At 51.1% G+C, this 27,363-nt stretch overlaps 2 protein-coding genes across 2 annotated transcripts; one reads left to right on the forward strand and one right to left on the reverse strand.

The window, feature by feature from the left end:
* Positions 1-7,743: 7,743 nt before the first annotated feature.
* On the forward strand, positions 7,744-15,879 carry LPCAT4 (lysophosphatidylcholine acyltransferase 4). The gene is made up of 14 exons (XM_060096545.1): positions 7,744-8,434; positions 9,684-9,826; positions 10,402-10,622; positions 10,994-11,106; positions 11,233-11,293; positions 11,602-11,660; positions 11,859-11,893; positions 12,420-12,474; positions 12,603-12,685; positions 12,951-13,076; positions 13,409-13,541; positions 14,684-14,782; positions 15,121-15,286; positions 15,561-15,879. The coding sequence occupies exons 1-14, from the start codon at positions 8,321-8,323 to the stop codon at positions 15,713-15,715; spliced, it is 1,563 nt and encodes a 520-aa protein (XP_059952528.1). The 5' UTR covers positions 7,744-8,320; the 3' UTR covers positions 15,716-15,879.
* A 1,153-nt stretch (positions 15,880-17,032) lies between these two features.
* On the reverse strand, positions 17,033-26,642 carry NUTM1 (NUT midline carcinoma family member 1). Its single transcript, XM_060098268.1, has 7 exons — positions 26,612-26,642; positions 24,254-24,956; positions 21,853-21,981; positions 20,595-20,734; positions 19,799-20,085; positions 19,398-19,514; positions 17,033-19,048 (listed from the first exon to the last, which is right to left on the reverse strand). The coding sequence occupies exons 1-7, from the start codon at positions 26,625-26,627 to the stop codon at positions 17,033-17,035; spliced, it is 3,408 nt and encodes a 1,135-aa protein (XP_059954251.1). The 5' UTR covers positions 26,628-26,642.
* Between the last annotated feature and the right edge of the window lie 721 nt (positions 26,643-27,363).

Consider the following 27,363-nt stretch of genomic DNA (forward strand, 5'->3'; position numbering starts at 1 on the left):
TCCGTGTCCTCCTACTCTACCATCTCCATTCCTACTCCGCTAATTCTTTGATCCTGTTTATATTCTATTTTATGTCTTCTGATTGTGAGCCAACAAGAGAATTTTGTGAACTCTGGCATAAAAAAGCAATAAATATTACTATGCATTTAGCCAACAATAATAATTATGAAGCACTTACTTTCTGCCAGACACTGTGCTAGGCCTAATGGAGATGATAATACTTGAATACATGCTTTGCTTTGCCTCTTTACACATTCCACCACCACCTCACACAGTCCCTAACCTAGTTCTCTCCCATAAATCATTGCTAGTTCTTAGATATTTCATCAAAATTTAAATGGTATTTCTTAGTGAAAAAGCAGAAGGCAGGAAACAGAACTTTTTGGTTGTCACCAGAAAACTGGAAAGCTCAGGATGAAGAAGTGGTAGAAGGGAGTGGCTGTGGGGGCAGCTAACATTAGACAGAGGGGAGATGGGAAAGAGTGGGTGGGTATATGCCCCAAGCAAAGGAGTTACTGTACAACAGTCCCATGAACTATTTTGTGGTGCCAAATTCAAGACTGTTTACTTTATTCTGAACCAATCTCACTCTGGCAACTCAAATTCATACCATTATCTCCAGGAAGGATTAGTGCAAATATAAAACCAAGGCTGGGGCTTCCCTGGTGGCGCAGTGGTTGAGAGTCTGCCTGCTGATGCAGGGGACGTGGGTTCGTGCCCCGGTCCGGGAAGATCCCACATGCCGCGGAGCAGCTAGGCCCGTGAGCCATGGCCGCTGAGCCTGTGCGTCCGGATCCTGTGAGTCCGGAGCCTGTGCTCCGCAACAGGAGAGGCCACAACAGTGAGAGTCCCTAGTACCACAAAAAAAAAAAAAAAAAAAAAAAACCAAGGCTGGAAAAAATTGCTCAGACAGCAATGGTATCCGCATAAATGCAAAAGATATTTATGTAGTGGCCTAGCATTCTATAAAGTTCACTGTGAATGCAGATCTCAAAGTAGTCACTCAGATACAGTGATCAGTGGCCATTATTCCAGGTGCCTGAATTTGAGAGACTCATGGAGGAACAGGGGATGTCTGAGATCTACATTATCTGTTGCCTTTTTAAAAATCTGAGGCTCAGGACTTCCCTGGTGGTCCAGTGGTAAAGAATCTGCATTCCAACACAGGGGATGCAGGTTTGATCCCTGGTTGGGGAACTAAGATCCCAGATGCCACGGGGCAACTAACCCCACGCATCACAGCTACTGAGCTCACGTGCCTCAATGGGAGAGCCTGTGTACCGCCAACTACAGAGCCCATGTGCTCTGGAGCCTGTGTGCCACAACTAGAGAGAGAAAACCCGCACGCCACAACTAGAGAGAAGCCTGTGTGCCACAACGAAGAGACTGCACACTGCAACAAAAGATCCCACACGCTGCAACTAAGACCTGATGCAGCCAAAAAACAAACAAACAAACAAAAATCTGAGACTCTCAAACATCAGAAAACATTTATTAAACATAGGTACACTCAGCACTGTGCTACACTCAGGATCACAGAGATGGAATCACCCCTCTTCCCTTGCTCACATGTGCCCTTATTCAGTAAGCTCGTTTTTTGAAACTATTTTTCTCATCTCAAGCCTATCTGGAATATTTTTGAAGATGTTGAAGTTTAACTGATTTTTTTCCCAATCTCTAATCCCTCCAAGGACACCCTTTGTGAACCTAGAATGAAGACATAAAAACTGTGCTATCCCTACCAAAGAGAAGTCCAGCCTGTTAGCTCCCTAAGAAAAGAATCTAGCTTGGTATTAAATGAACTTCTTGGTTACTGAGATTTCATAAAATGGTTCAATAAGTTAATAAATATTTCTCTTATTAGATTGAAAACAGTCAAGATGGTTGTCAGGAGAATTCCCTCTTGATTTAAGGCACCTCTGAAACAAATAGAAATATATCTGATCCCACACTCCTGATTTCGATTTCTCTACCAGATGCATAGGCTTCTCCAAAATCTTTATCTCCATCCCTGAGCCCCAGATCCACATTTTTAAAGCCTACTAGACAGTGCCACCTGGATCTGGCTGGTGCCTCCCAATGAATATGTTTAAACCATATCAACCCCAAATCTTCCTAGTCTCCCAAGCTAGACCAGTGGTTCTTAACCTGTGAAACAAGCACCTAAGACATCATGGAGTCAGTAGGGTACCAAGAGCAAGCTGATGGATGGAGTCAGCCCCAGGTGCAGGCAACAAGAGTATGCATTGCCTGTAGAGAATTTAAAAAGAATAATAAAACTGGCCAAAAATCAGCAATTTATTATCGCCATGCACCAGCAATTCTAAACAATGTCAGTGATAAATTATTCCTCCAAAAAAAATATCCTATGGGTCCAAGTTTTAAACATTGCCATGGTTACTTTTGAATTTTAATAATATTTATTTAAGCTTCAAGTTGAACATTTTTACTACTTATCCTTCAGTGAACATCATATTCTATGCAGAATTTAACTCAAAAAACTCCCAGTTATACAATTGCCCCCAGACACAAGTGGACTCAGTAGCAATTCTCATTCATTTAGAGAGTAAGTTGCAAAAGTCCAGAATCGTTCCAGATAACTTCAAGCATGCTTCATGTCTCCAGCCCCTGTAGTAGTACATATTCTCATGTTTAAATAGTAGATTTGAGATAATGTGGTAATAGTGTCTTTTAAAAAAATATTAATTAATTTATTTTGGCTACAGCAGGATAGTCGCGGCATGCAGGATATTTGTTGCGGCATGAGGACTTCTTAGTTGTGGCATGTGAACTCTTAGTTGCAGCATGCATTCAGGATCTACCTCCCTGACCAGGGATCGAACCCAGGCCCCCTGCATTGGGAGCACGAGTCTTACCCACTGCACCACCAGGGAAGTCCCGATAACAGTGTCTTAATCAGCTCAGCCGCCATAACAAAATGCCAAGGGTGGCTTAAGAAACAGAAATGTTCTCACAGTTCTGAAGGTTGGAAGTCTGAGATCATGGTCCATTTACAGTGAGGTTACAGTGCTCTCTATCTGGCTTACAGACATCAGCCTTCTCAGTGTGTCTTCACAGGTCAGAGAGGCACTACAAGCTCCTTGGCCCCTCTTCTTAAAGGGTGCTAATCCCATCATGAAGGACCCATCCAGGTGTCAAATATGCTAGGTATACCACTGCATGGAGTAATTTCAAGGAGTCTAGAAATCTGTATTAAAAAAACAAATATTATCTGCAAGCTGAATAAATAGAATTCACATTGTATATGTAACCACACAATATGTGTGATTACACATATTACTATATAGATGTCTATAGAACTTCCACTGAACACTGCTGTGTCCTATTTGACCTCAGCTTACTCTTTACTAGAGGTAGGAATAAGCACAAATTATTTAGAATGCTTTAAAGGCTTTGCACTATATCTTTCAGTCTTCATCCCCACCCTCAATCACCCAGCAATCTGACCACATGGGTGTGTTCAAACCCTCATTAACTTTCTCCTGTCCATGAGTAAGTGCTCCTTTTGTGTCTGATTTGTTCTTTCCCAACTACTTTATGAACTACTACTTATTCATCAAGATCTAATTCAAATGACCCTCTTTAGGGAACTCACTCTTGAGATATCATGCTCTACTTAGTTGTTCCCTCTGTTATGCTCTAAGAGCTTTTGTTTAAATCTACATTTCAGTACTGCTCATTAATTGTGACCATGAGATGGTTAAACAATAAACTCTGAAGAGAAAATTTTTACTTTTACAGGAAAAATAAGTGTATTTCTCCACAACGGGGAAACAATCTTCATCCTGGTCCCTGAATCCCTTAGTGTCTATAGTAAACACACTCTAGGGAGGCCTTATGATTCCTTCCTCCTTACTGTTCATGTCCTTGTATAATTCCCTCCCCTTGAGTTCAGGCCAAACTGTGACTTGTTTCTAACAGCAGAATATGGCAAAGGTGAAGGGCTACCACTTCCATGATTATGTTACATTATATCACAAAAGTGAATGGATTTTGCAGATGTAGTTGCAGACTCTGGTCCCTAATTAGTTGACTCTGAGTTAATCAAAAGCAGTATTGTCTTGGGTGGGCTGACCTGAAAGAGGGCCTGGAGGTCAGAGACTCTCTCTGGCACTGGCTGTAAGAATCAAGCTGCCATGAATTTCCAGCCTCAAGGAAATGAGTTCTGCCAACAACTGAGGAGGCTTAGAAGCAGGTCCTTCCCCAGTCAAGCCACCAGAAGAGAACATGGCCCTGCCAATACCTTGATTTCAACTTTGTGAGACCCCAGGCAGAGAACCTAGCAAAGCTGTGTCTGGACTTCTGACCTGGAGAAACTGTGATAATAAACAGAGGCTGTTTTAAGCTGCTAATTTTATAGCAATTTGTTATACAGCAATGGCAAATGAATACAGTGGGGTTTTGCACATAACAAAATCTCTGACTCAAACTGGCTTAAAGGGCACAGAAATTTATTTTCTCATGTAGCAGGAAGTCCAGAAGTACTTCAGACTTCAATTTGGTTTGTTCAGAGGCTCAATTCTGTCATCAAAGACCCAGATTCTTTGCCTCTCACCACTGCTCTATCCTAAGTCATAGTTGATCCTCGGGGTTGCAAGGTGGCGTCAGCAGTCACAGGAGTCACACTCAGAAACATCCGGAGGATAAAAATAAAGTGTTAATTCATATGCATTCTCATGAAGAGTGAGGAAAATTCCCAGAAGCATCTCAGCAGACTTTCCTTCAGGTCTCATTGTCCAGGATCACTCATCCATTCCAAATCATCCACTGACCAGGAGAAAAGGATCACCTCAGATGGGTTCCATCCAACCTGGCTGCCCCTGGGACAAATGGGTGTGTGGGTCAGCTAGATACTTGAACTAAATCGGAGTTCTGTTAAGGAGGAAAGGGGAGAAAGGACCAGCGTGTCTACTACAAGTCCCAGTCAAAGAGTTACTCTACAAAAAAGACAACAAGTATAAAACCTCCCACCCAGCAGTCCAGCACTGGCAGAATGATTTATACCAGAGCAGCTAAAAGATAGAGGCAGAACTGTCGGTGGGAATGTAAATTGATACAGCCACTATGGAGAACAGTATGGAGGTTTCTTAAAAAACTAAAAATAGAACTACCATACGACCCAGCGATCCCACTACTAGGCATATACCCTGAGAAAACCATAATTCAAAAAGAGTCATGTACCACAATGTTCATTGCAGCTCTATTTACAATAGCCAGGACATGGAAGCAACCTAACTGTCCATCGACAGATGAACGGATAAAGAAGATGTGGCACATATATACAATGGAATATTATCAGCCATAAAAAGGAACGAAATTGAGTTATTTGTAGTGAGGTGGATGAACCTAGAATCTGTCACACAGAGTGAAGTAAGTCAGAAAGAGAAAAACAAATACCATATGCTAAGGCATATATACGGAATCTAAAAAAAAAGTACTGATGAACCTAGCTGCAGGGCAGGAATAAAGAGGTAGACATAGAGAATGGACTCTAGGACACGGGGTGGGAGGGCGAAGCTGGGGCGAAGTGAGAGTAGCATCGACATATATACACTACTGACTGTAAAATAGTTGGCTGGTGGGAAGCAGCTGCATAGCACAGGGAGATCTGCTAGGTGCTTCCCGATGACCTAAGGGGTAGGATAGGGAGGGTGGGAGGGAGGCTCAAGAGGGAGGGGATATGGGAACGTGTGTATGCATATGGCTGATTCTCTTTGTTGTGCAACAGAAACTAACACAGTATTGTGAAGCAATTATACTCCAATAAAGATCTATTTTTTAAAAAAAGGTGGAGGCAGAGAGGAGACTGGCAAAAAGAAACTATTGCTAATAGCAAGCACGTTTGTGGAACTTTTTTTTTTTTTTTTTTTTTTTTTTTGCAGTACGCCGGCCTCTCACTGCTGTGGCCTATCCCGTTGTGGAGCACAGGCTCCGGACGCGCAAGCTCAGTGGCCATGGCTCACGGGCCTAGCCGCTCCGCGGCATGTGGGATCCTCCCTGACTGGGGCACGAACCTGTGTCCCTTGCATCGGCCGGCAGACTCCCAACCACTGTGCCACCAGGGAAGCCCTTGTGGAACATTTTAACAGAAGTTAATGAAGACATTTAAAATATTAAGAATTGGCACAAAGACTGAGATTGCTCTGTAATCAGTGATAAGAAATCGAGACAATGAAATAAGAACCTGGCAAGGAGCAAGAACATTCCAAGAGACATAAAAGATGAACAAAACAAATGCCAGAAGAACAGAAATCCAACCAGACACACTGCCTAAGGGTCTTCATCTGTTCCATAGAGAGAATTGGAAATTAGGACCAAAATTTTCTCCGTATATCATTGATAGTATGTGGTTATGTGTAATTTAATTAAATAGTAATTTGCATATAATTATCATTAGTCTATGGGCTTGAATCTTAAGTTTAATAACTTCATGGTATGGTTATAGATAATTTATGTTAAAATATTAGACGCATAAAAAGGAAATTATGTGTAATTATGCTTTTAATGAATTACCTTAATCAAAACAAAACGAAATTATAAAAATATTGAAACTACCCTGGAAAACCCAAGACATACAGAACCTGCCCTCCTTTAAATAGTAGGTAAAAGACATACAGGTGGGCTTCCCTGGTGGCGCAGTGGTTGAGAGTCCGCCTGCCAGTGCAGGCGATGCAGGTTCTTGCCCCGGTCCGGGAGGATCCCACATGCCGCGGAGCGGCTGGGCTCGTGAGCCTGCGCGTCCGGAGCCTGTGCTCCGCAACGGGAGAAGCCACAACAGTGAGAGGCCCGCGTACCGCAAAAAAAAAAAAGACATACATGTATCTAATAATCACATTGTACACCTTAAATTTACATATATGTCAATAATATCTCAAAAAAGCTGGAAAAATAAATTAAAATTAAAGAGCCATGGAATCTTCTCTAAAAATCTTTAAGAAATAAATCTGACTAGGATATCCTTTTATTTCTCTGAGAATGCTGGCTGCTCTCTTAGGGATATAGGCAGGAATGTAAGTGGGTAAATTATGGGGCAAGGAAGGAGGGAAGGGAGTCTAGATAGAAGTAAAGTGACTTCTGACTTTTGCCTGGTCCCCCTTCCAATAAAAGATTAATGGTAGCCAATGACCCAATAGCCCATTGATCTGCCATTGTTCCCATTACCCTCAGGAAATGATGACTGACAGGGATGCAGAAGAGAGAAGTAAAACAAGGTGAAGACAGCTTCTTTCCACAAGCAACGAGGCTCTTATCTCCTTTTTGTCACTATTTCCGATTGTGTTACTGGCTGTGGATCTCAAAGTCTAGCCAATTCCCTGATCTCACCATAGCCTGACGACCAGGGTCTAACCAGTTAATGTGCTTTCTAGGACAGTTTGGAGTCTGGGGATGAGGGGTATTACTTTGTCTTCTTACACACTGGAGCGAGGGAGAGAAAGAAACAGAAAGACAGAAAAAAGAGACTAGGAGGAAAAAGAGGGCTGCGTCCGGGGTCATCCCAGCTTTTCAGGTTCGCACTGCCCGTCCAGGCCTGGTTGAGCCCTGGTAAATGTATGACCAGCGTCTTGATGGTTGCCGGCACCTCACGGAGTCCTCACACCAAAACAGGCAGCCCTGCCTAGCTCAGGCAGGACGCGGATGCCGAGAGCTGTTAGGCACAATACGGCCGCCAGAGGGCGCGAGCGTCTCAAGTCCACGCGCGACGGCGTCGACCCAACCAGGAAGGAAAGGTGGTCGGCCTCCGAGAGGTGGTGGGCCCCGCCTCGGCCGCGAGCTGCCGGCTTCCGCGCACTGCGCACCCGCCCTTCCATTCTCATCCGCCCGAGGTCCCCACCCCGATCTGTGTTTGCAGGGTGACCTCGACGCCCGGGCGGAGTCCGAGGGCGTTCTCAGCTCCGCTCGCTCCTCGCCGCCCCAAACTCGCTCCGAGCCGGAGGCCTGCGGGGAGGCGCCGGCCGGGTTTTCCGAGAGGGACGCCCGGAGGCCCAGGCCCGGGGTCAGCCCGCAGGCAGGCGCCGCGCTCCAGCATCCGGCCGCCTCGCAACAATGGCCCGAGGGGCTGCGGACGCCGTGGCGGGCGCGGAGGAGCAGGGGCGCCGGGGCGCTGGAAGCCCCGCCCCTCGGCCGGCTCCCTGACAACGCGGGCCCGACCGCGCAGCCTGCTCCCCGCCCCTCGGCGCCCCGCACCAGGCGGGGCCGAGGCTAGATCGCCGCTGCCGCTGCTGCAGCTGCAGCTGCTGCTCTGCAAAGAGGGGCCCGGGGCCGGGCTGGGGTGCCCTCCCTCCCACGTTCTCCCGCCGCTATGAGCCAGGGAAGTCCGGGGGACTGGGCCCCCCTCTATCCCACCCCCGGACCCCCGGCGCCCCCCAACCCCTTCGTGCATGAGTTACACCTCTCCCGCCTCCAGAGGGTTAAGGTAAGGTATGGGCGGGGGGGCGTCGGGAGGACTCGCGGGGATAGAAAAAGGAGGCCTTTTGGAGCCTCGATACAGATGGGGATGGGGATCCGAAAGGGGGTGGGTGAGAGGCTAGCGGGGCGGGAGTCAGGCGGTGCGCACGTGGGGGCGGCGGGGGTGGTCGAGGAGTCCTGGGGAGGACGCGGGCTTGGGCGACAGACAAGCTGAAGGTGTGTGAGAACTGACTAGGTGAGGATGGAGGATTGCAGGGGACCCAGGGGGAGGGGAGGTGGAGGACGCTGGAGACTGCGGATTACATCCTGCGGAGGCCGATGGGCTAGGATGGAGGTAGAGGCCATGGATGGGAGGTGGGCAGGGGCGTGCTGAGTGCTTTTAGGAGGCTCTGACTTGGAAGACGTTTCTGGGCCCGGAGCCTGAACCCCCGTGCTCTTCCAGCAACCCCTCCTTTCCACTACCCACCCCCCCAACACGCACTGCAGCACCTCCCGCTGGGGTGGGGGGAGGGAGGTGGAGAAGGGGGTTGGCTACAGGAAGTGGAGGGCCGCGCCGGCCTGGGGAGTCTGGGGAGTGGTATGAGAAGGGAGTGTCCGAGGTTTCTGTTGCCTTCACCTCCCCTGAGGCCGGCTCCTGGGGCTCGGTTTGCTTACCTGCACTCTCCCCAGGCAGCCCATGGAGTCACCCTGGCTCCTGGCAACCCTTACCCTGTGGAGTAAGGCCGATCTCTTTTCTGGCCTTTCCCCCAGTACTGGGGAAGTGCTCCTGGGCAGAACTAGAGACTGGCCTGGGTTTGAAAAGTAGACCTCTCTGTGTTTCCCAGCCCTCTGCCTCCCAGACCCGAAGTGGAAAGAACTATGCACCTGGTTTCTGTTAGACGTAGGAGCTATTTATGGAAAGGGGTGGTGGGAGGAGGAACTATCTCTAGACTACCCTACATCAAGCACAGTGCTGGGCGCTTTCACACTAGTTATCCTTGAATCCTCTTAACAGTCTTTCAGTTTTGTTGGTGTGATGGGGACCAGCTGAAAGACAGGAAAGTGAGGCCCCTGATCCCATTTATCTTTTATCCTCTTTCCCTCATTGGTGTCTTCATCCCACCTTGGGTTCCAGTCCCATCTCCTGTTCCCACACTACTTGTCTCCTGGTATCCAGGGGTGATGGCCCTCTGCTCGTGGGTCCATCCTTGTGGGAGAGGGGAAGCCTGGAGGGAGCATCTCAGCCCTGAAGTGGCCTCCTCTCCCACCCTCTGCAGTTCTGCCTCCTGGGGGCACTGCTGGCCCCCATCCGAGTGCTTCTGGCCTTTATCGTCCTCTTTCTCCTCTGGCCCTTTGCCTGGCTGCAAGTAGCTGGTCTTACTGAGGAGCAGCTTCAGGAACCGATTACAGGATGGAGAAAGTAAGTGAGGAACCAGCCCCCAGAGACCCAGCTTCTCATTCCTCTTCCCCGCTATCCATTCTGCTCCCTCTTTAAGAAGAGGAGGAGGGGGCCTCCCTGGTGGCGCAGTGGTTAAGAGTCCGCCTGCCGATGCAGGGGATACGGGTTCGTGCCCCGGTCTGGGAGGATCCCATATGCCGCGGAGCGGCTGGGCCCGTGAGCCATGGCCGCTGGGCCTGCGCATCCGGAGCCTGTGCTCCGCAACGGGAGAGGCCACAACAGTGAGAGGCCCACATACCGCAAAAAGAAAAAAAAAAAAAAAAAAAAAAAAAAAAGAAGAGGAGGAGGGAGGGTTCCGAAGCTCTCCTACCCAGCCTGGGTAGGTGAGATGAGCCAGCCAAGCTCAGTCCCTGGTACCCAGGACCTCAACTCTAAATTTTGCACCCTGATATGTCCCAAAGTAACCAGAGACTTTAGCCCCTTTGCCAGGTAATAGAGGGCAAAAGAAGGACACCTGCTTTCCTGGGTGTCTGAGCCTGGGGGGTGAGTGAAGGTCAGGATCACTGTCTCCGCTGATGCCCAGCCTTGCCTGGCAGGACTGTGTGCCACAACGGGGTGCTGGGCCTCAGCCGCCTGCTCTTTTTCCTGCTCGGTTTCCTCCGGATTCGAGTTCGGGGCCAGCGGGCCTCTCGCCTTCAAGCTCCCGTCCTGGTTGCTGCCCCTCACTCTACTTTCTTTGACCCCATTGTTCTGCTGCCCTGTGACCTGCCCAAGGTTGTGTCTCGAGCTGAGAACCTTTCTGTTCCTGTCATTGGAGGTGAGAGATTAAGAGGAGTGAAGAGGAGAGATGACCACTCTGGGTGAAAAAGACAGGAATCAGAGACTCTGGAGAGAACTGGCCCCAAGGGGGGAGGGAGAAGGTAGAAGGGATATTGCCTGATGCTGGCAAATGAAATGCAAATTCACACCATTTGTGAAAGCAACCTCTTTGACTTTGAGCTCTGTGCTTAGAAGAGAGCAGGGAGCTCTGGTCAGTTCCCTAAAAGGGATAACACACCATGAAAGGAGGGTCCCCAGGGCAAAGAGATAACCGGGAAGCATCTCCTACTGTTGAGGAAGGGGAGGCTGCAGGTGTTACTACCCCTGGGGAAGAACCAAGTGACTCCTTGTATCCTCTCCGGACCCCAGCCCTTCTTCGCTTCAACCAAGCCATCCTAGTGTCCAGGCATGACCCGGCTTCTCGGCGCAGGGTGGTGGAGGAGGTCCGAAGGCGGGCTACCTCAGGAGGCAAGTGGCCCCAGGTGGGTAAAAGGGTGTTCAGACCTCCTCGCCTTTTATGTGCTCCTGAAGAGGCTTCTTTTTCCTCTCGTCCCCTTCCACTCACCTCATTCTGGTCTCTTGATTTTTTTTTTTTTTTTTTAACCCAGGTACTATTCTTTCCTGAGGGCACCTGTTCCAACAAGAAGGCTTTGCTTAAATTCAAACCAGGTGAATAAAACAGCAGTGGATGGTAGGGCTGTAGGAAAAAGGAGCCCAGGATTTGGAGAGGGACTCTGGAATAACCCAAGAAGTGGAAGGGCGGCGGGGGCGGGGGCGGGGGCGGGGGGGGGGGTAGGAAGACGGGGAGCCTCCTAGCTGACACTAAAGAGTCTCCACGAGTCAGAGAAAATTATAAATGAAATGGAGCAAGGCCACATCTCATTGTAGAGCTGATCTAGATGCCTATACTTCATGCCCTCTAGCTACCTGCATTCTCTAACCTCTGCCTGGGGGGTGGGGGTGGAAACGGGATTTAGGAGCCTTCATCGCAGGGGTGCCTGTGCAGCCTGTCCTCATCCGCTACCCCAACAGTCTGGTGAGTCTTAGTTCGAGAGGGGGGAGGGGGAGCACAAGTCCACCCTGAATGGGAATCAATGAAAACCTCTAGTGCCACCATGGGATGTGCATGTGGGGTGGGTCAGGGTCAGGGTCGGGGCCTCTGCTCCAAAAGGATTAGCCAGTTCCGGGGAAGAAAAGTAATGCCTTTCTCCCCTCACCTCTGCTTACCACATAGGATACCACCAGCTGGGCATGGAGGGGCCCTGGAGTGTGAGTAGTGGTGTTCTTGGGGTGAGGGTGGGAAGTGGGGTCCCACAGAATTCCTGGCACATCTTCCACCTTCCAGACAAGGTGAATAGCCCTTCGTCCTGTGACTGAGAGAACTCTAGCGAAGGGGATGCCCCTGTCCCTCTGTTTTGTTCCCATCTCCTGCTATAATCTGGAAGTGGCTTTAAGCTGTTCCACCTAATCATTCCTGCTGTAATCATAGTGACTTTTGACTTACTTTCCTAGCTTTTGTCGCTCGGTGGTCCGCACCACCCGGCTTGCGTCTTTTCCTCTGCTGGTTACTGAAACCCCTCGCCTGCACTTCCCCTGGCCTAGACCTGCAGCGTTCTCTCTCTTATCCTGCCGCCTTTCTGGCCCCTCTGCCTCCCGGCTGTACACTCATCCAGCTGACTGGATGGCTAGTAGTTTATTTTTATATCGGTGGACAGTACTTTGCTACTCCCATCCTTGGGGTGCGGGGAGCCCATAGTTAGAGATTGCTGAGCCTCTGAGGTCTCTTTTCTCTTAGACTCAAAGTCCTCTGGCTCACAGCCTCTCAGCCCTGCAGCATCGTGGATGTGGAGGTACGACCCCCGTGGGTTGGGTGGGAGAGTGGGCATCTGCTGAGCCCGGAAGCTCTGGGGAAAGAGGGTGGAAGTGGTCACCCCTACCTTTGAGGTCCTGATGAGAGGTCTCTATGTGTGTGTTTCAGTTCCTCCCTGTGTACCGCCCCAGCCCGGAGGAAAGCAGGGACCCCACCCTCTATGCCAACAACGTCCAGAGGGTTATGGCACAGTAAGTGTCCCACAGGGTATTTCCTAGAACAGATATACAGGGCAGAGGAACCATAGGAGGGGAAGGAGGGCTGGGGTTTTGAGGCACGCATTGGGGGAGGGGAACGGCTAGGGCAGGGGGAAGGGCTTTTGGACAGCTGAGGTGGAGGAGGGGAGAGTGAAAGGGGCCTGATCTCTCCATAGTCGGCAGGCCAGAATCAGTAATGAACCCTCAGGCGAGTCTTCTGCCTCATTTCCCCTGCTTTCCATCCCTCTTCATCCTTTAGGGCCCTGGGCATTCCAGCCACTGAGTGTGAGTTTGTAGGGAGCTTGCCGGTGATTATGGTGGGCCGGCTGAAGGTGGCGTTGGAGCCGCAGCTCTGGGAACTGGGAAGGGTGCTTCGGAAGGCTGGGTAAGTGACCATGAAGGTGAGAGTATGGGCAAGAGAAAAAAAGAAGAAAAAGGAGAATGGGTAGGAGGAAGCAGAGTCTTTAAAAAGAAAAAAAGAAAAAGTGGGAAGACAGAGGAATTTTTAAAAAGATAATGGGGTAAAAGGAAGGAGGAAAAAAGAAAGATACGTTAATAACCCCAGTGACAGAAGTAGGAATGGCTCTCCAGGGACTACGAGTCAGAGTACATCTTAGAAAAACACCACATGTACCCGCCCTGAGGCCAGGGTCCTGCTGGGTGATGTGTCCCGAAGGAAACTGAGTCAGCTCTGCACCTTCAACAATTCCCTTGTAGGCTGTCCCCTGGCTGTGTGGACACTGAGGCGGAGCCAGGCCGGAGTCGAATGATCAGCCAGGAAGAGTTTGCCAGGCAGCTACAGCTCTCTGACCCCCAGATGGTGGCTGGTGCCTTTAGCTACTTCCAGCAGGTAAAGGGGCTGGGATGCTCAAGATTTAAGTACAGTATCCGAGGGGCCGTGTGGATGGCCAATTTGGAGTCTGGGCTGGATGCTCTAACAGCTATTGTTAGATAGACATCTTCTGAGGTCTGCTGGGAGATTCATTTTTTATAGAGAGAGTGTCCAGTGCATTGAACAGCAATGTTTTACTCATTGTGGGGAAGAACAATGGAGAAATGATGGTCAATGAGGTCCATAAATTTTTGAGGCATTTTGGAGATCGGCAGAGATGGGGATCATATGACCTTGTGGGGCACTGGGGGAGGGTTAGGTGGGAAGGTGACATACGGAGGAGACAACATTGGACAGGTTAGACAGTTAAGGGTTTGAGACCTAGAAGTATCTGTAATACTTGGGCAGATTTTTAAAACATATCCCAGAGCTTCTCTGGGGAATTCCTGAACTTTCTCAAGAATCTTGGTGAGCTGTATATTTCCTGGGATTTAACTAGGTTGTCTTGTCAAATTATAATAACCCCAGAAGGTTCATAATGTTTATGAACAACTCCCAGTGGTCCCAAGGAGTTCTTTTTGACCTAAGATGCAGACCATGGTTCTCAACATCTCTCAGGGAACAGAGAGTGATCCAGGTGTGCTGATTCCTTGGACTGGGGCAGACAGTCCCTGAAAGGAGCTTCCCATCATAGCCTGTAGAAGAACAGAACCAAAACCCAGGTGCCCCAGTCCCACATAGATCTGACCCAGCAGGTATCCTCAGGGAGTTTTTTGGTAAGAAATTATGCCAATGGCCCCCTTTTAGTTTGTTGGACCCGTTCTCCCACATAGGCCAAGTCAGAAGAGAACCAGTTTTTCCAGCTTGGGGTCCAGAATGCCCTGATAGTATATCAGAAACTTGATGGTAACTTCAGCATACCTGAGGGATTCCATCGTTCCTAGGAGATCCCTTTATAGGAGAGCTTTGTCACCAGGCAAACCCATGCCCCGAGAGGACTGTCTGAGATCCCGGAGAATTTAGGGCTCACGGTTCTGAGGGAAGTGGACACAGGGGTCACCCCCAGGCCTGACGAGAAGAGGGAGGAGCTGAGATCCAGAGCAGGAAGGGGGACACGGGGTTGGTCCCTGCATCGCCCTGGTTTATCTTCCACCCTCCAGGATGCCAGGGGTTTGGTGGACTTCCGAGACGTGGCCCTTGCATTGGCAGCTCTGGATGGGGGCAGGAGCCTGGAGGAGCTGACTCGCCTGGCCTTTGAGGTATCAGGACGTTGGGGTGGGAGGCACGTGGAGGCTGTGCTCACCCCGCCCGGAGGCCTGTGCGGTGTACTGTCTCCAGGTGCCTCCGGATGGTAGGTGCTCGGTGTCCCAGGGCCACACTCTGAACCGCAGAGCCCCAGCGTCTCTGCCGAGGCCTCGCTGGCAACGGGAAGAAGGCAGCAGCCGTGACGATTATATTCAGAAAGGGCCCGGGTCGGGGGTGGGGGGCGGGCAGGAGGCCTGGGCTCCACACTCTTGGAAGAGGAGGAGCCTGTCAGACAGACGTGCGGGGCGACAGCACGAGGAGAGAGCTTGACTCGAGTCCCTTTGCCTCCCAGCTCTTTGCCGAGGAGAAAGAGAAGCAAGCCGAGGGGCCCGGCCGCCTGCTGTACAAAGACGGCTTTAGCACCATCCTGCACCTGCTGCTGGGCTCGCCCCACCCTGCCGCCAGGACTTTGCATGCCGAGCTGTGCCAGGCAGGAGCCCGCCAGGGCCTCTCCCTCTGTGAGTCATGGCCTCCCAGGCCCCGTGTGAGCACTCGGAGCGGCACCGGCCCTGGGCTGGGAGGGAACAGGGCCGGCAGCCAGCCTGGGGGAACAGGACATCCGAGGGGCAAGGCTGGGAGGAACCAGCTGGGGAGGCAGAGGATGTCAACTTGGATTTGAGACAGTGAGGCTGAGATGAGAGGAACAGGACATACCAGTTCTGAGAAGAGAGTCGGGGACCTCTTCCTCTCCTCTTCAGGTCTTTACTTTCCCGTCTCGCTCTTGCTGTGCAGGTGAGTTCCAGGACTTCTCCGTTCACCACCCACTCCACGGGAAGCTCTTCGGCACCTACCTGCGCCCCTCGCAGACACCAAACGCCTCCTCCCCAGACAGCGCCCCCGCTCTGGCCAATGGGGCCGTGCAGGCCCCCAAGCAGAAGGGCGACTGAGCACCTCGACCTCCCCAGCTCACACCCACCCACAGACTCAGGGCAGCGCCAGAGGCCAACCCTGGGCCTCAAGCCCGTCTCTGTCCTGCTTGACTTTTTGTTATCGTTGTTGGTTTTTTTTTAAGTTGGGTTTCATTTTTTGTTCGTTTGGTTTTATTTTGTAAGAAACTATTTTATATATAAATATATATCTATATCTATTTAAAAAAAAAACGAAGCTCAGTCACATTGGCGGTATCATTAGCTGGGAAGGAAAGGGACTACTGGTTGCAGGCCGCCCATGGGAAGATCCCAAAGGTTCTCAAGGTCAGTCGTCTTGGCCACAGCCGGATGAGTCCTCGCCACTTCCAGACGGATGGAGCGTGCAAATCTCGTATCCTCCCTCCTGTTGTCATACCCTCTAACAGGCCTCCTCACGAACCTCTTTTCAGCTTATTCCCTCTTGTTCTGTCCTCATTAGAGGTTAAAAAATAGCTAATTACCATTCCATATTTAATGATCCTACTGAGATTGGTTTCCACCCGCCATAGTAGGGACAGAGACCTGTGTTAGGAACTAACCGTCCTGCCTGCAGCCCAGGGGGTTTCTGCCACAGGATGAATTGGGGACATATAAGTCCCTTCTGTCGAGCTGCTTTTCAAGGAAGAAGAAAAGGCCCCCCCTAAAGAAGGTGCTGTGTCTAGGCACAATTATGGAAATTAGTTAGATTTAGAAAACAGATACCTAGCCCAGAAATCTGACATGTTAAAAAGAAGTGCTTTTCCATCTATGGACTTTTAAAGAGAAACAGATACTGGTAGGATATCCAGAGAAGCCCTCCCAACACCATATCCAGGCTTCTGATGAGGGAGGAATAAAGTAATCACGGGGGACCCTCAGCGCCAGGCCTTATCAGGGGGCCTAGATGAGGCTGGAAAGTCACCTGGATCCGTCAAATCCGAGGCCGCCCTCACCTCTTTTCTGCATCTTACCCCATCTAGAGCAAAGACGTGATACAAAGGGGCACACTGAAAGCATTTTCCAACAAAATCTTTATTTTTGTTTTTTTTCCCCCATACAACTTCCAAAGGTACTTCCCCCAACCTATCACCAAGGGGACCACCTCTAGCCTAGCTAGTGTGACCCCCTTTCCCACGCTTGCCACTTTAGCAGAACAACAAAACAACTTAGGGCTGAGAACAACAAAACAACTTAGGGCTAAGAACAACAAAACAACTTAGGGCTGAGAACAACTGTTGGTGTGCCGCCAGGGTGAGATCTACTCTGGGCCCCCACCTGCAGGGATTGGCAGGCGGGACAGGATGGTCCCGCTGCCCCCTACTGGGTACGATGGTGTTTCTTCCTCCTGCCTGTGAGGAAGCTATCACGCCGCCTTTTACGAGGCGGTGAGGCCTGAACCACTCCCAGAGGCAGGGGTTTCTTCCCAGGTGCCCCAAGTTCAGCTCCCTGGAAGGGCGTCTTTTCAGCAGGGGCTGGGCCTCCAACTAGAGCTCGCTTCCTAGACTTGGCAACAGGATACGGAGGCTGGCTGAGGCCTCTTGCCTCAGCAGCGAGGGAGTGGGATGCTCTCTGGGTCCCCCGACCCGCTGAGGAGAACAGGCCTGAGGCAGGGTGAAAACTGAGGGGAGGCCCCCTTGGTGAGAGGGTAAGTTTAGAGGCCAAGAGGTGGGCAAAGTTGGAGAATTCCTCATCGTCCTCGTCCTCCTCGTCCCCCTCCTCCTCCTTGCCTTTGGCCCCATCTGCTGAGCTGCATGTTTCTTTGACAGGAGAGGCTTCTCTCAGAACTAATCTAGGGGAAGTGCTTCTAAGGCCCTGCTGAGGAGCTGTTGATTTGGGCGTCCCGTGTGCATAAGACTCTGGATCCCCTGGTAAGGGAGCAAGGTCTTTAGGCTCAGATAAATCAGTATCCTCCCTGCCTTCTCCTTGGGGGTCATAAGAATTAAAACTTAGTGGGCAGGTATCCTTACTGACCCCTAGCTGGAGGCCACCGGCATTCCTAACATCTAGTATGTTGACCTGTTCTGTGGCTTCCACCAGGGGAGAAGTGGAATTGCCTCCGCTCCCTGCCTCTGGGCTGGCCTCAGGGAAGGAGGAGGTATCCTGGGTCCCCAGGATAAGGATGTTGCCTTGACTTGCAGGCAGGAGGGTTTCTTCAGAAGCCCCCAGTGTAGAGGCACCAATTCTGCTTTCTAGCAACGGGGGGCAAACTTCAACCCACAGATGCTTGGGATCCCGTAGAGTCTCAGGGCTCTGCGCTCTATTTTCTTTAAGGCTTGAGGCCGGGCTGTTGGCCCTCAGAGGTCCTGACAAGCTGCAGTAGTTTCTCTTTTCTAGGGCAGCCGTGGCATCTCTGCCTCCACAGCTAACTATGCTGCTTCCCACACCCCCAGGTGCTGTGCTTTCTCCGGGACCCACAGAAATGTTGCTTCTGGAGCCCAATGCCTGGCCGCCCTGCTGGTGCTCCGTTACACATTTCCAATCATGGAAGTTCTCTATGACCTCCTCGATCTGTAAGGGCAACTCCAAGCCTACGGCATCCATCTCACTGCTGAGCCAAACTCCCGGACTGAGGGAGGCCCCGTCCCTGTCCCTATCCCCAGCTGCTCTAGGGGGAGGGTTCTGGTCGTAACTCTGAACCGTGGGAGGACCTCTGTCATCTCCCCACATGGCCCCTGAAGAGCCTTCCTGGGGCACTGCTAATGGCTCCGTCTCCTGGGGAGCCACTCCAAGACCCCCTATCTGTTGTTCAGTCTGCAGCCCCAGGGCCTGCTTTTCTGACCCCTGTCCTTGCAGAGGAGCCAGCTCTGCAAGTCCAGCGTCCAAACTGGGAACTATCTCGAGCTGGGGGCCTTCCTGCCGGCAAAGGGGCAGAGCCTTGGAAGTCCTGTCACCCACCAGGGAGCACCCAGGGGACTCAGCACCTCCCAGGTGGTCATCCTGAAGTGAGGCTATCTGGTTTGTGACCTTCCCAGACCCTCTTCTCTCTATACCCAAGGGCCCTTGAGTTCCCTGTGGAGCTGCAAGTTCTAGCTGCAGGTCCCAGCCACTGGGGGATGGCAGAGTGTTCCCATCCCTGCACATCCCCCTCAGGCCATCTAAGTCCTGCTCCTGCCCAGCAGGCACTTCTCTTGCCCGCTTTCCCGGAGAAGCAGACTTTCCAAGGCGGGTGGTGCCCCCAGCCACCCAAAGCCCAGGTGAGGGCCGAAGCCTCCCAGCCCCATTTTCATCCTCATCAGAAACAGAAGGACTTAAGTCCAATAGAGCTCCACTGCAGCTTGGAGGTACCTCTGCGTCCTCCTCCTCTCCCAAGGCCAGGAGTCGCTTCTCGACCAGCTAGAAGGAGAATGGACAAGTATTGTTCTATATGTGGTTGTGAGAAGGGGTGGCAGGCTGGGTGTTGAGTAGATGGTACTTGGGCAGGGCAGGGCACGCAAGCAAGTGGCTTAAGTAACGGCCTCAGAGCCAGATAACCACAGCTATTCTTCTCCACCTTCTTGGGTCTTATTCCCACGCTTTGAGCCCTTACACTTCCTGTTTCCACGGTCCCTTGCCTACTTGTTCTGCACCCAAAGCTGACTGCTGAAGCTGTTTGTCTCTAGGAGTCATACCATCCAAGACCGTGTAGGGTTAGGTAAAGCCATGGGAGCCTCTCATTCTGATATTCTCTACCTCCCAGGTTTACCTGGACAAGACTGAGTCCTTCTTCTTGTTCCAGCTCCTCAGTTAAGGCCAAGGGATCCCTCTGTTGTTCTGGGGACAGCAGATCTGCCAAAAACTGAGGGTGAATGATGGCCTCCACCTGGGGAAATAGAAGGAAAAGTGATGGGAGTTCTTGACAGGAGATAACGGGGGGCCAAGAGGCTCTAGAGAAGCAGCCGTGCACCTCCCTACTCACCACCCTCTCCCTGGGCTTTTAGAAAACACCAGCTTCACACATCCACGTGTGTGCGCCCATGCACACATATTCCTCAGCACGGAAGACAGTCGAGTTGCCCACTGCCTCGGGCAGAACCCTAGATCTTTGATTCCCTGGAGTTCCCACCCCAGGATCTGCTAGAAACCAGACACCCAGGGCCAGCCCACCTTGGAGACAAAGGCCTTCTGAGAACACAGCTCATTGATGTAACTCAGGAGACCCGCATCTGGATACATCCCTTCCTCCTGCCGCTGCCGCTGTTCCTCTTCCTGTTTTCCATCCGACTCCTCGGTGGCCAAGTGGCTCGCCACCAGCGCTTCCATGATGTCGGTGTACTCCTTCACTGCCTCTGGTGGGATCTCCTTGGGTGCCTCAGGAGCCGGAGGCCTCTGAGTCTTGCGCTGCCGCCGGCAGGGCACCCGCGTCTTGGAGGCTGCCTTCTTGGGAATGTACACTGAGGGGTGAAGCAGGAAGGAGAAATGGGAAGCGGCACCAAGGCCTCGGCTTCTGCCTCTCACCCCCATTTGTAATGGCAACCTGGGCACATTGAGACGGTTCCAGACTGGAGCAGGCCGACCTGACACAGTACCAGCCAGGGGAGGATATTTAGGAGCTGGAGGGTCTGAAAGAGAATCTGGATGAGGAATCTCAGAACCGCTGAAACTCCAAAGAGCCCCCTGATCCAGCCCCCATTTCTTAGGCGGATGAGGTATCATGTGCCTCAATTACAGTCTCTGAGAGAGAGTAGTTGGTTTACTTAGCCAAGATCAATACCTAGTTTGGGACAAAGGGAACCTGAGAACTCAGCCTCCTATGTATGTCCTGTTTGGAACATCAAATGCCCCTGCCTGGAGGGAAACTGGTAGAAGCACAGGCAATGCCTCCCCTGATCCGTGACTGGTTTCTGCACACCTCCCTTTGAGCTTCTGGCCCACGGCTCCTGTTGGAATTGGGCGGCCTTACCTGCCTGCTGGCAAACCTCGGGGGCTGGGGGCCCTGGAGGATCAAGCTTCAGAGGGGCTTCAGGAGGCACGCCCTGGGACCCATTCATCCGCTGTGTGTTCTGAACCTGCATCTCCTCCACAGCCTCAAACTCCATGAACCTGCAGAGGGTGCAGAAGGCCCAGGCAGTGCTGAGAAGACCAAGATCCGTTCGAAACCCAGACACAAGACCCCAGGGTATCTACTCACAGAAGGCCGAATAACAGTTCTGGGGAAAACTCACAAGGTCTCCATATAGCCCCCCTACCTGCAATCGTCACTTAGGAAGCTTGTTAAGAAAATAATCTAGAGCTTGTGTAAGCTTCACAGGACAGAGCCATGGCTTTTTCATACGCTATCTCACCCAGCATCGGTGAGGGTATACAGCAGTGATGAATACAGGTTTGTTGAATTCAGTCAGGCCTATGCCACAACCTGGCAAGATCCCACATGTGGGCCGCTCCTCAGGGCCTCCTCTGCCCCTGCCTACAACCATAAAGGATGCCTGAAATCCCAAAGCAGGGCCTGGGTTGCAATTTAAGGCAGGTTCCCACTAGGAAGCAGTGCTGAGATCCAGGAGTCCTGAGGCTGGGACTGGGGTCCTGGAAGGGTAAATCTAGGAGGTATGGGTCCAGATTTGGGGGAGAAAGTGATAGTTAAGCTTGGAGGGAAGGGTTCATTTTCCTGAGTTACTTTTTTAACCAAGGAGATTATCATGGAGAAATGGGGGATATGAGCCAGAAGACCACTCTGGGCATCCAGGACCTTGCCCTGACAAACCTCTTCAAGAACCAGCCCCTCCCTAAGATGACGGGCTAAACTATTTCCAGAGGAGTGGTGGCCCCAAGGTCTGCATCAGTAGTCACTTGCTACCTGGTCAGCGAGACAGGAAAGAACCTGCCTAGTAGGGCTTACCTCCTCATTGCTAGGTTCCCTTCAACATGGACTTTTTACACCAACCGGGCTCCAATCCCATCCTAAGAGCTTCAATATCAAGGCCCCTATACAACTCAAGGTCTGGAGAAGGGAGAGCTTCCAAGAGGAGATAGGATAGAAAAGCCCAAGAATCAAGATGGTGGAAGAAGCAGCGAGGATCCAGGAGACCCTATGCTAGTCTACACCTCTCCTCCAGCATCCCTTATAGTAACCATCCACAGCCCAGACCCAAGCCTCTCGTACCTGCTCCCACCCCTCAGCCACGCAGCCCCCCTGGGGAGGATGAGGGTTGGTGGGGACTCACTTTTCTGCTATCTCATAAAAGATCATCCGGTCAAAGTTGCTGGTACATTCCCACTCCTGCACAGCCCTTAGCAGTCCCTCCTCCACGGTCATAGTGGGCTTCCGCCAGGCCAGAGAACGAAGCACTGGGCTAAAACCCCCGTTGGGTCAGTCACAGTCTACAAGTGTACCCCCACACACACCTGCCCTGACACCCACCTCAGTGCACACCCCCAGCCCCTCATCAGATAAACATGCCCCACAGTCCCTGTCACATCCCACTGCCGATTAGATATCAGACCCCCAACCTCACATCCATCCATTCACCACACTGGCCTTTCTTCCCACTGAAATTTACAAACCTCGCACAAAATCAGACGGTTCGTCTCCCCACCCTTTAAAATCAACTACCCTGAATTCTCACAGTGCTGTCCTCAACAAAACACGAGGAAGAAAGCACTCGTTACTCAGTTAATGGGATTCATTGTAAAGTAGGCTGAACCCTGCCCAATGGCTCTTACATTTTTAAAAATGTAACCCTAACCCAAATGAATCTAATTAAAGGCTGTGTGGTGTTTTTATTTGTTGGTTTTTAAGTGTTTTTTTGCCTCTGGGATACCCGTCACAGTCAAATATCAATACTCTTTGAGCTCTTTGTGATGCATTTGTGCCTTTCTGACTTCCCATGAGTCCTCAATCATTATTGTGTAGAATCACCTGGGGAAGCTTGTTATAACCATGGATTCCAGCGCCCCAGAATCCCAGTTCTGAGCATCTTACCAGCCTCCCGGGTGACTGTGGCAGAGGGTCTGGACTGCACTTTGGGGGAGACCCTGCCCAGAGCCCCTGCACGTGGGGAGCAGAAATAGGCCAGGAGTTAGAAATTCAGCCTGCCAGCCTCTAAGAGAGAACCCAGAGCTGTCTGCAGAAAGCGGGAAGTCGGTACAGTGATCTACACCAAGGACTTTGGGGGAGCCTTTTGATTTATTCACTCCAGAGTCAGGATGGAAAGGGGGATTCCTTTAGGGGTTCAGCCACTGGAGGAACAACATGTACAGTTTTTTTTTTAAGTCCAGTAAGATGTGGCATGCGTTATATGGTGTTTTACACAAAATGCTGAGAGTACAGTGCAGTTGAGAGAGACAGTGGGTCTTGGTGGGAAGAAAATTCCCCAGATGGTCAATGACTTTGCTTTATAAACATAACAGCCCATGACCCTGGGCTCCCAGGCCAAGCATCCGCTCACACAGACATTTTGGCCTTTTGTGAGTTCTTCTCCTCTTCTAGATTGCCTTTTAATAATAATAACAATAACAACAACAATAGCAGCTGCCATTTAATGAAGCATTCTCTGTGCCAGGCACTCTGCTGAGCACTTCACATACATTAACTCATTTCGTCTTTTCAGCAACCCTCTGAGGTAGGTATAATCATCCCCTTTCTAGATGAGAAAACTGAGGGCAAAGATAGTAAATGCCAGGGCCCAGGATGACAAATCTAGTGAGTGGTGGGGCCTTGGTCCTCAACCACTAAGCAAACTCTACCACTTCCCTATTTCAACTTGAATTCTCCTGAATAAAACAGGGGGCAGTGTGGGGAATTCTCTGGCAGTCCAGTCGTTAGGACTTGGTGCTTTCACTGCCATGGGCCCAGGTTCGATCCCTGGTTGAAAAAATAAGATCCCGCAAGCCACAAAGCGTGGCCAAAAAAACAAAAACAAAAAAACATGGGGCAGTAGAGAGGGTGGCACACAAGCTCCTCAACCCAGCCACGCACCATCCTCCCCTCCCAGCACTCCTCATCCTGGCCGGTTTGGACAGCTCAACTCCATGTCAAAAGGTAGTAAAATAGAACGGGAGGGCCCTGGCACTCGGTATCAGACACCCAAGTTCCAATCACTGCTCTGAGCTTCGGTCTTCTCATCCATAAAGGAGGATGACCATAAAAATGCCTGCCTGGGGCTTCCCTGGTGGTGCAGTGGCTGAGTCCGCCTGCCGATGCAGGGGACACGGGTTCGTGCCCCGGTCCGGGAGGATCCCACATGCCGCGGAGTGGCTGGGCCCGTGAGCCATGGCCGCTGAGCCTGCGCGTCCGGAGCCTGTGCTCTGCAACGGGAGAGGCCACAACAGTGAGAGGCCCGCGTACCGCAAAAAAAAAAAAAAAAAAATGCCTGCCTGAACTCACAGGGTTGTGAAGATCACTTGAGAGAAGACACCTGAAAGCTTATTATCATCTGGCACGTGGGTAAAGAGGCTTGTTATCATTGTTGTCGTCGTCGTTATTATTTTCATTATCATAGCATCTCCAGCACCCTCATCACCTGCCCTCAAGTATTCCTAAATAGCCTAACCTCTTTTGTCCATCCCCAAATCCTCCTTATTTAAAAGCCTCTAGAATAATGAATCTCAGGTCTCTCCACTTACATAAGAAAGCAGGAAAGGGCCTCTGCATCAGGACTTTGGGATAAGTGCCTCCTTGCCAACGCTTTGTAGCGCTGCCAGCATTGGAAATTCTCATAAACACCCTTGGAGGTATAAGAGAGGTCATCCAGTGAGGGCTTGGATCGGGCAGCCGCAGGACCTCCTTCCCCAGTTGCCCCATGCGGCCCTGGCGAAGGCTTCTCCGGGGGCACGATGGGGGCCAGTTGGGCAGCTGGTAGTGTAGCCTGAGTGGAGCCTGGAGGCAGTTGGCTCACCCCAACTGCCTCCGGGGGCAGAAGGGTCTTCACATTAGAAGCTGTCAGGAATCCGGGGGCAGGACTCTCAGGGCCCCCGAAGGGAGCGCCTGAGGCAGTCCAATTGAGGGCGGCCTGAGTAAGGATAAAGTTCTGAGTTTGGGAGGGCTCAGCTGGCCCTCCTTCTGTCTTGACTTTGACAGTGACCTTGCCAGCTCCAGCTCCACTGGGGCCAGGGCCCCCATCCCCTGTCACCAACAATGGGCTGGGGAAAGCAGAGGGCATCAGAGGGTTGCCTGGAGAGAGTGCTGAAGGCACGGGGGGCTGTGAGGGCAGCCCCCAGGGTGGTTGGTCTGGTGGGCCAGGAGCAGGCTGGGGGAAGGGAAGTGCAGTGAAAGGAGAGAGGGCCGTGCCAGGTTTCATGGTCATGTCCGGTCCTGGCAATGGAGATGCTGCAGAGACAAAGAAAAAGAGGGGCTGGAGTAGGAGAAGAAGAGACCAGAAGCTAGGTCATCTGAGTTCCACTCTAGTCCCTGAAGAATCAGAGCACTGATTCTCAACAGGTGAGGGAGGGGGAACATGTATAGTTTGCAAATGTCCCCCAAGTGTTTCTGATGTCCCTTACTCCCTGCTGAGAATTAGTGCGCTAGGGAAGCAAGCTGCGAGGACCCTTGGGCCCGCGAGTTCATACCCCATAACACATGCCACCCAGCATATGGGGACATTCCAAACACCCTCACACCACCTGGATTCTGCTCCCAGCTCCTCTGTGGTCCCTGCCACCAGGTGCAGAAGCACTGTTCCCAGGAGGGGGTGTGTGTGCATTAGATGTTTTGTTCCCAGAAATTTTGTTACATAACAGCCAGGAATGACTAGCGATAAGAGCCAGGAAATGGGTAAGGGGAAGGCGGTGTGGGGAGAGAGGTTTCCAGAGCTTTAAGGAGATGCGGGACCTATTAAAACGTTATCTGTGATCCTTCTGCTTGGAACTCCTAATATCAGAAATTTAGGGTCCGCTTTTGAACAAGGCACTGACAATGAAGTCTGAAACACAGTTCAGCGGCTATGTGGACTCTAGTCAAAGAGACCAGGGATAAGTACATAAAACGTGTACTTAATTAATCAGGACGTGTGTCTCCTAGGACTTTTAATAATAGTAATAGAAGATCATCTGCCTAATTTCATGCTACTCTCCTCCCCCTCTTATAAAGAATATTCCACTGGCAAACTAACAGCATTCAGCTTCCGCTGCTTCCTGATCATGAAGGAGACATGGAACACGAGCAAACCCTTCACCTCAACCACAGAGCAGAGGGCCAGGAATACTCCCCGAAGTATGGAACACAGTCTGGAAATGGGACTGAAGGCTTGAGTTCCACAAAAGGTAGAAAGGCACAGCATCTCAGGGAAGCCCCAGTTCTCATCCCTGCTGGAGTGACCCACTTCCCCTGGCCCTGGGAAAGCAAGGAAAACTGCTCCCTGAACTAGAAGAGAAGCCCTCGCTGGGGCTGGAAGGAGCTAAGAGGCTCTAAGCAGAGGCGCTTACAGCACCTTCTGGTCTAGCTTCCGAGAGGACATTTCTCTACAGACTTGGCAACAGATGACCCCACTGAACAGTTTTCTAGCCAAGGCTTCCACTCCCCCCCACCCAATAAGAGCGAGAGCAGCCCCAGCTCAGTTCTCTCAGGGCAAAATTCTAGAGCAGCCTCCAATTGCCTAAAGAAGACACCAGAACTTGGGTCTTCCCTTTGAAACCCTCTGTGTCCCTCGTACCACACACCTCTGCCTGTGCCACACAAACACATGTTGAAGGAATCCCTCTTCCAGAGAAGCAAGTTGCTAACTACCACCCCTTCTCTCTACTCAGCACTTTCCTCTGAAGCACTTTGATCTGCCACCCAGTAGGCCCTCTTCCTCCTCCAACCCATAGTCTTAATGGTACAATCTCCTTCCCCTGCCTCCCCAAGTGTGATGCCTTTGATGGGGTCTAGTATTCTCACATCCCTCTAGGTCAGCCCAGAGAGCTGGTCCCCACGTAAAGTGTCAAGTTTTGAATCTCCAAGGAGGGAGCAGGTGGCAGGGACCTTCCCCCCACCTGCAGACTCACCTTCATCTGAAGACATCCTCTCAGGTTTGGGCACTAAGCGTGGCTGTCTGGAAGCCTCCAGAATGAGACAGTCAGGTACAGGACCCAGAGAGTAACCTGGCTCCAGTAGATACACAGGATCCAAGGAAGGGAGGGTAAAGATCAGATCAAAACAGAACTAGAATCTAGGACTCAAGGCATTATGCAGTGGGGGAGGGGAGGGGGAATACAGGGTGAGGTTAGGGAGATATTCCATGAAGGGCTCTGGTATGTAGGCAGTAACCAGGAATTCCTTCCAAACCAGAGTATGGCAACCCAATTGTTGTGTATCTCTTTAGGACAACTTGCAATTTCTTTCTCAGATTCCCAACTGCATAGTTTTACATCCCTGTTCCCTATACAATTCTTTACCAATATATCTAGTTTTGTGTCTTTCAATTACACCCAGTTCTGGTACCTGACTTCCTATTAATAGCAGGTTGTGGCGAACTCTTGACAATTCAATGTTGGCTGTATATTCTAAACCAAATTCAGAGTACCTAGTCTGTATATTTAAGGATCAAGGGAACAGAATGCTTGAAATTAGGGTTGTCTCAGAAGATCAAGGGTGTTGAATTACTGTATGCATATCATTTCCTTGGAAAGCTGTCCTGCAGTTCCCAAGTAAACCACTACCATCAGCTCTGCAGTCCACAGAAGGCTTAGCCTTACCCTTGGCTGAAAAGCCTCCCACTCTATCAAAAACTGCCATTCAGCCTAAAATTTCAAGACGA

The sequence above is a fragment of the Mesoplodon densirostris genome, chromosome 4 (genome assembly GCF_025265405.1).
Source record: "Mesoplodon densirostris isolate mMesDen1 chromosome 4, mMesDen1 primary haplotype, whole genome shotgun sequence".
Classification (NCBI taxonomy): domain Eukaryota; kingdom Metazoa; phylum Chordata; class Mammalia; order Artiodactyla; family Ziphiidae; genus Mesoplodon; species Mesoplodon densirostris.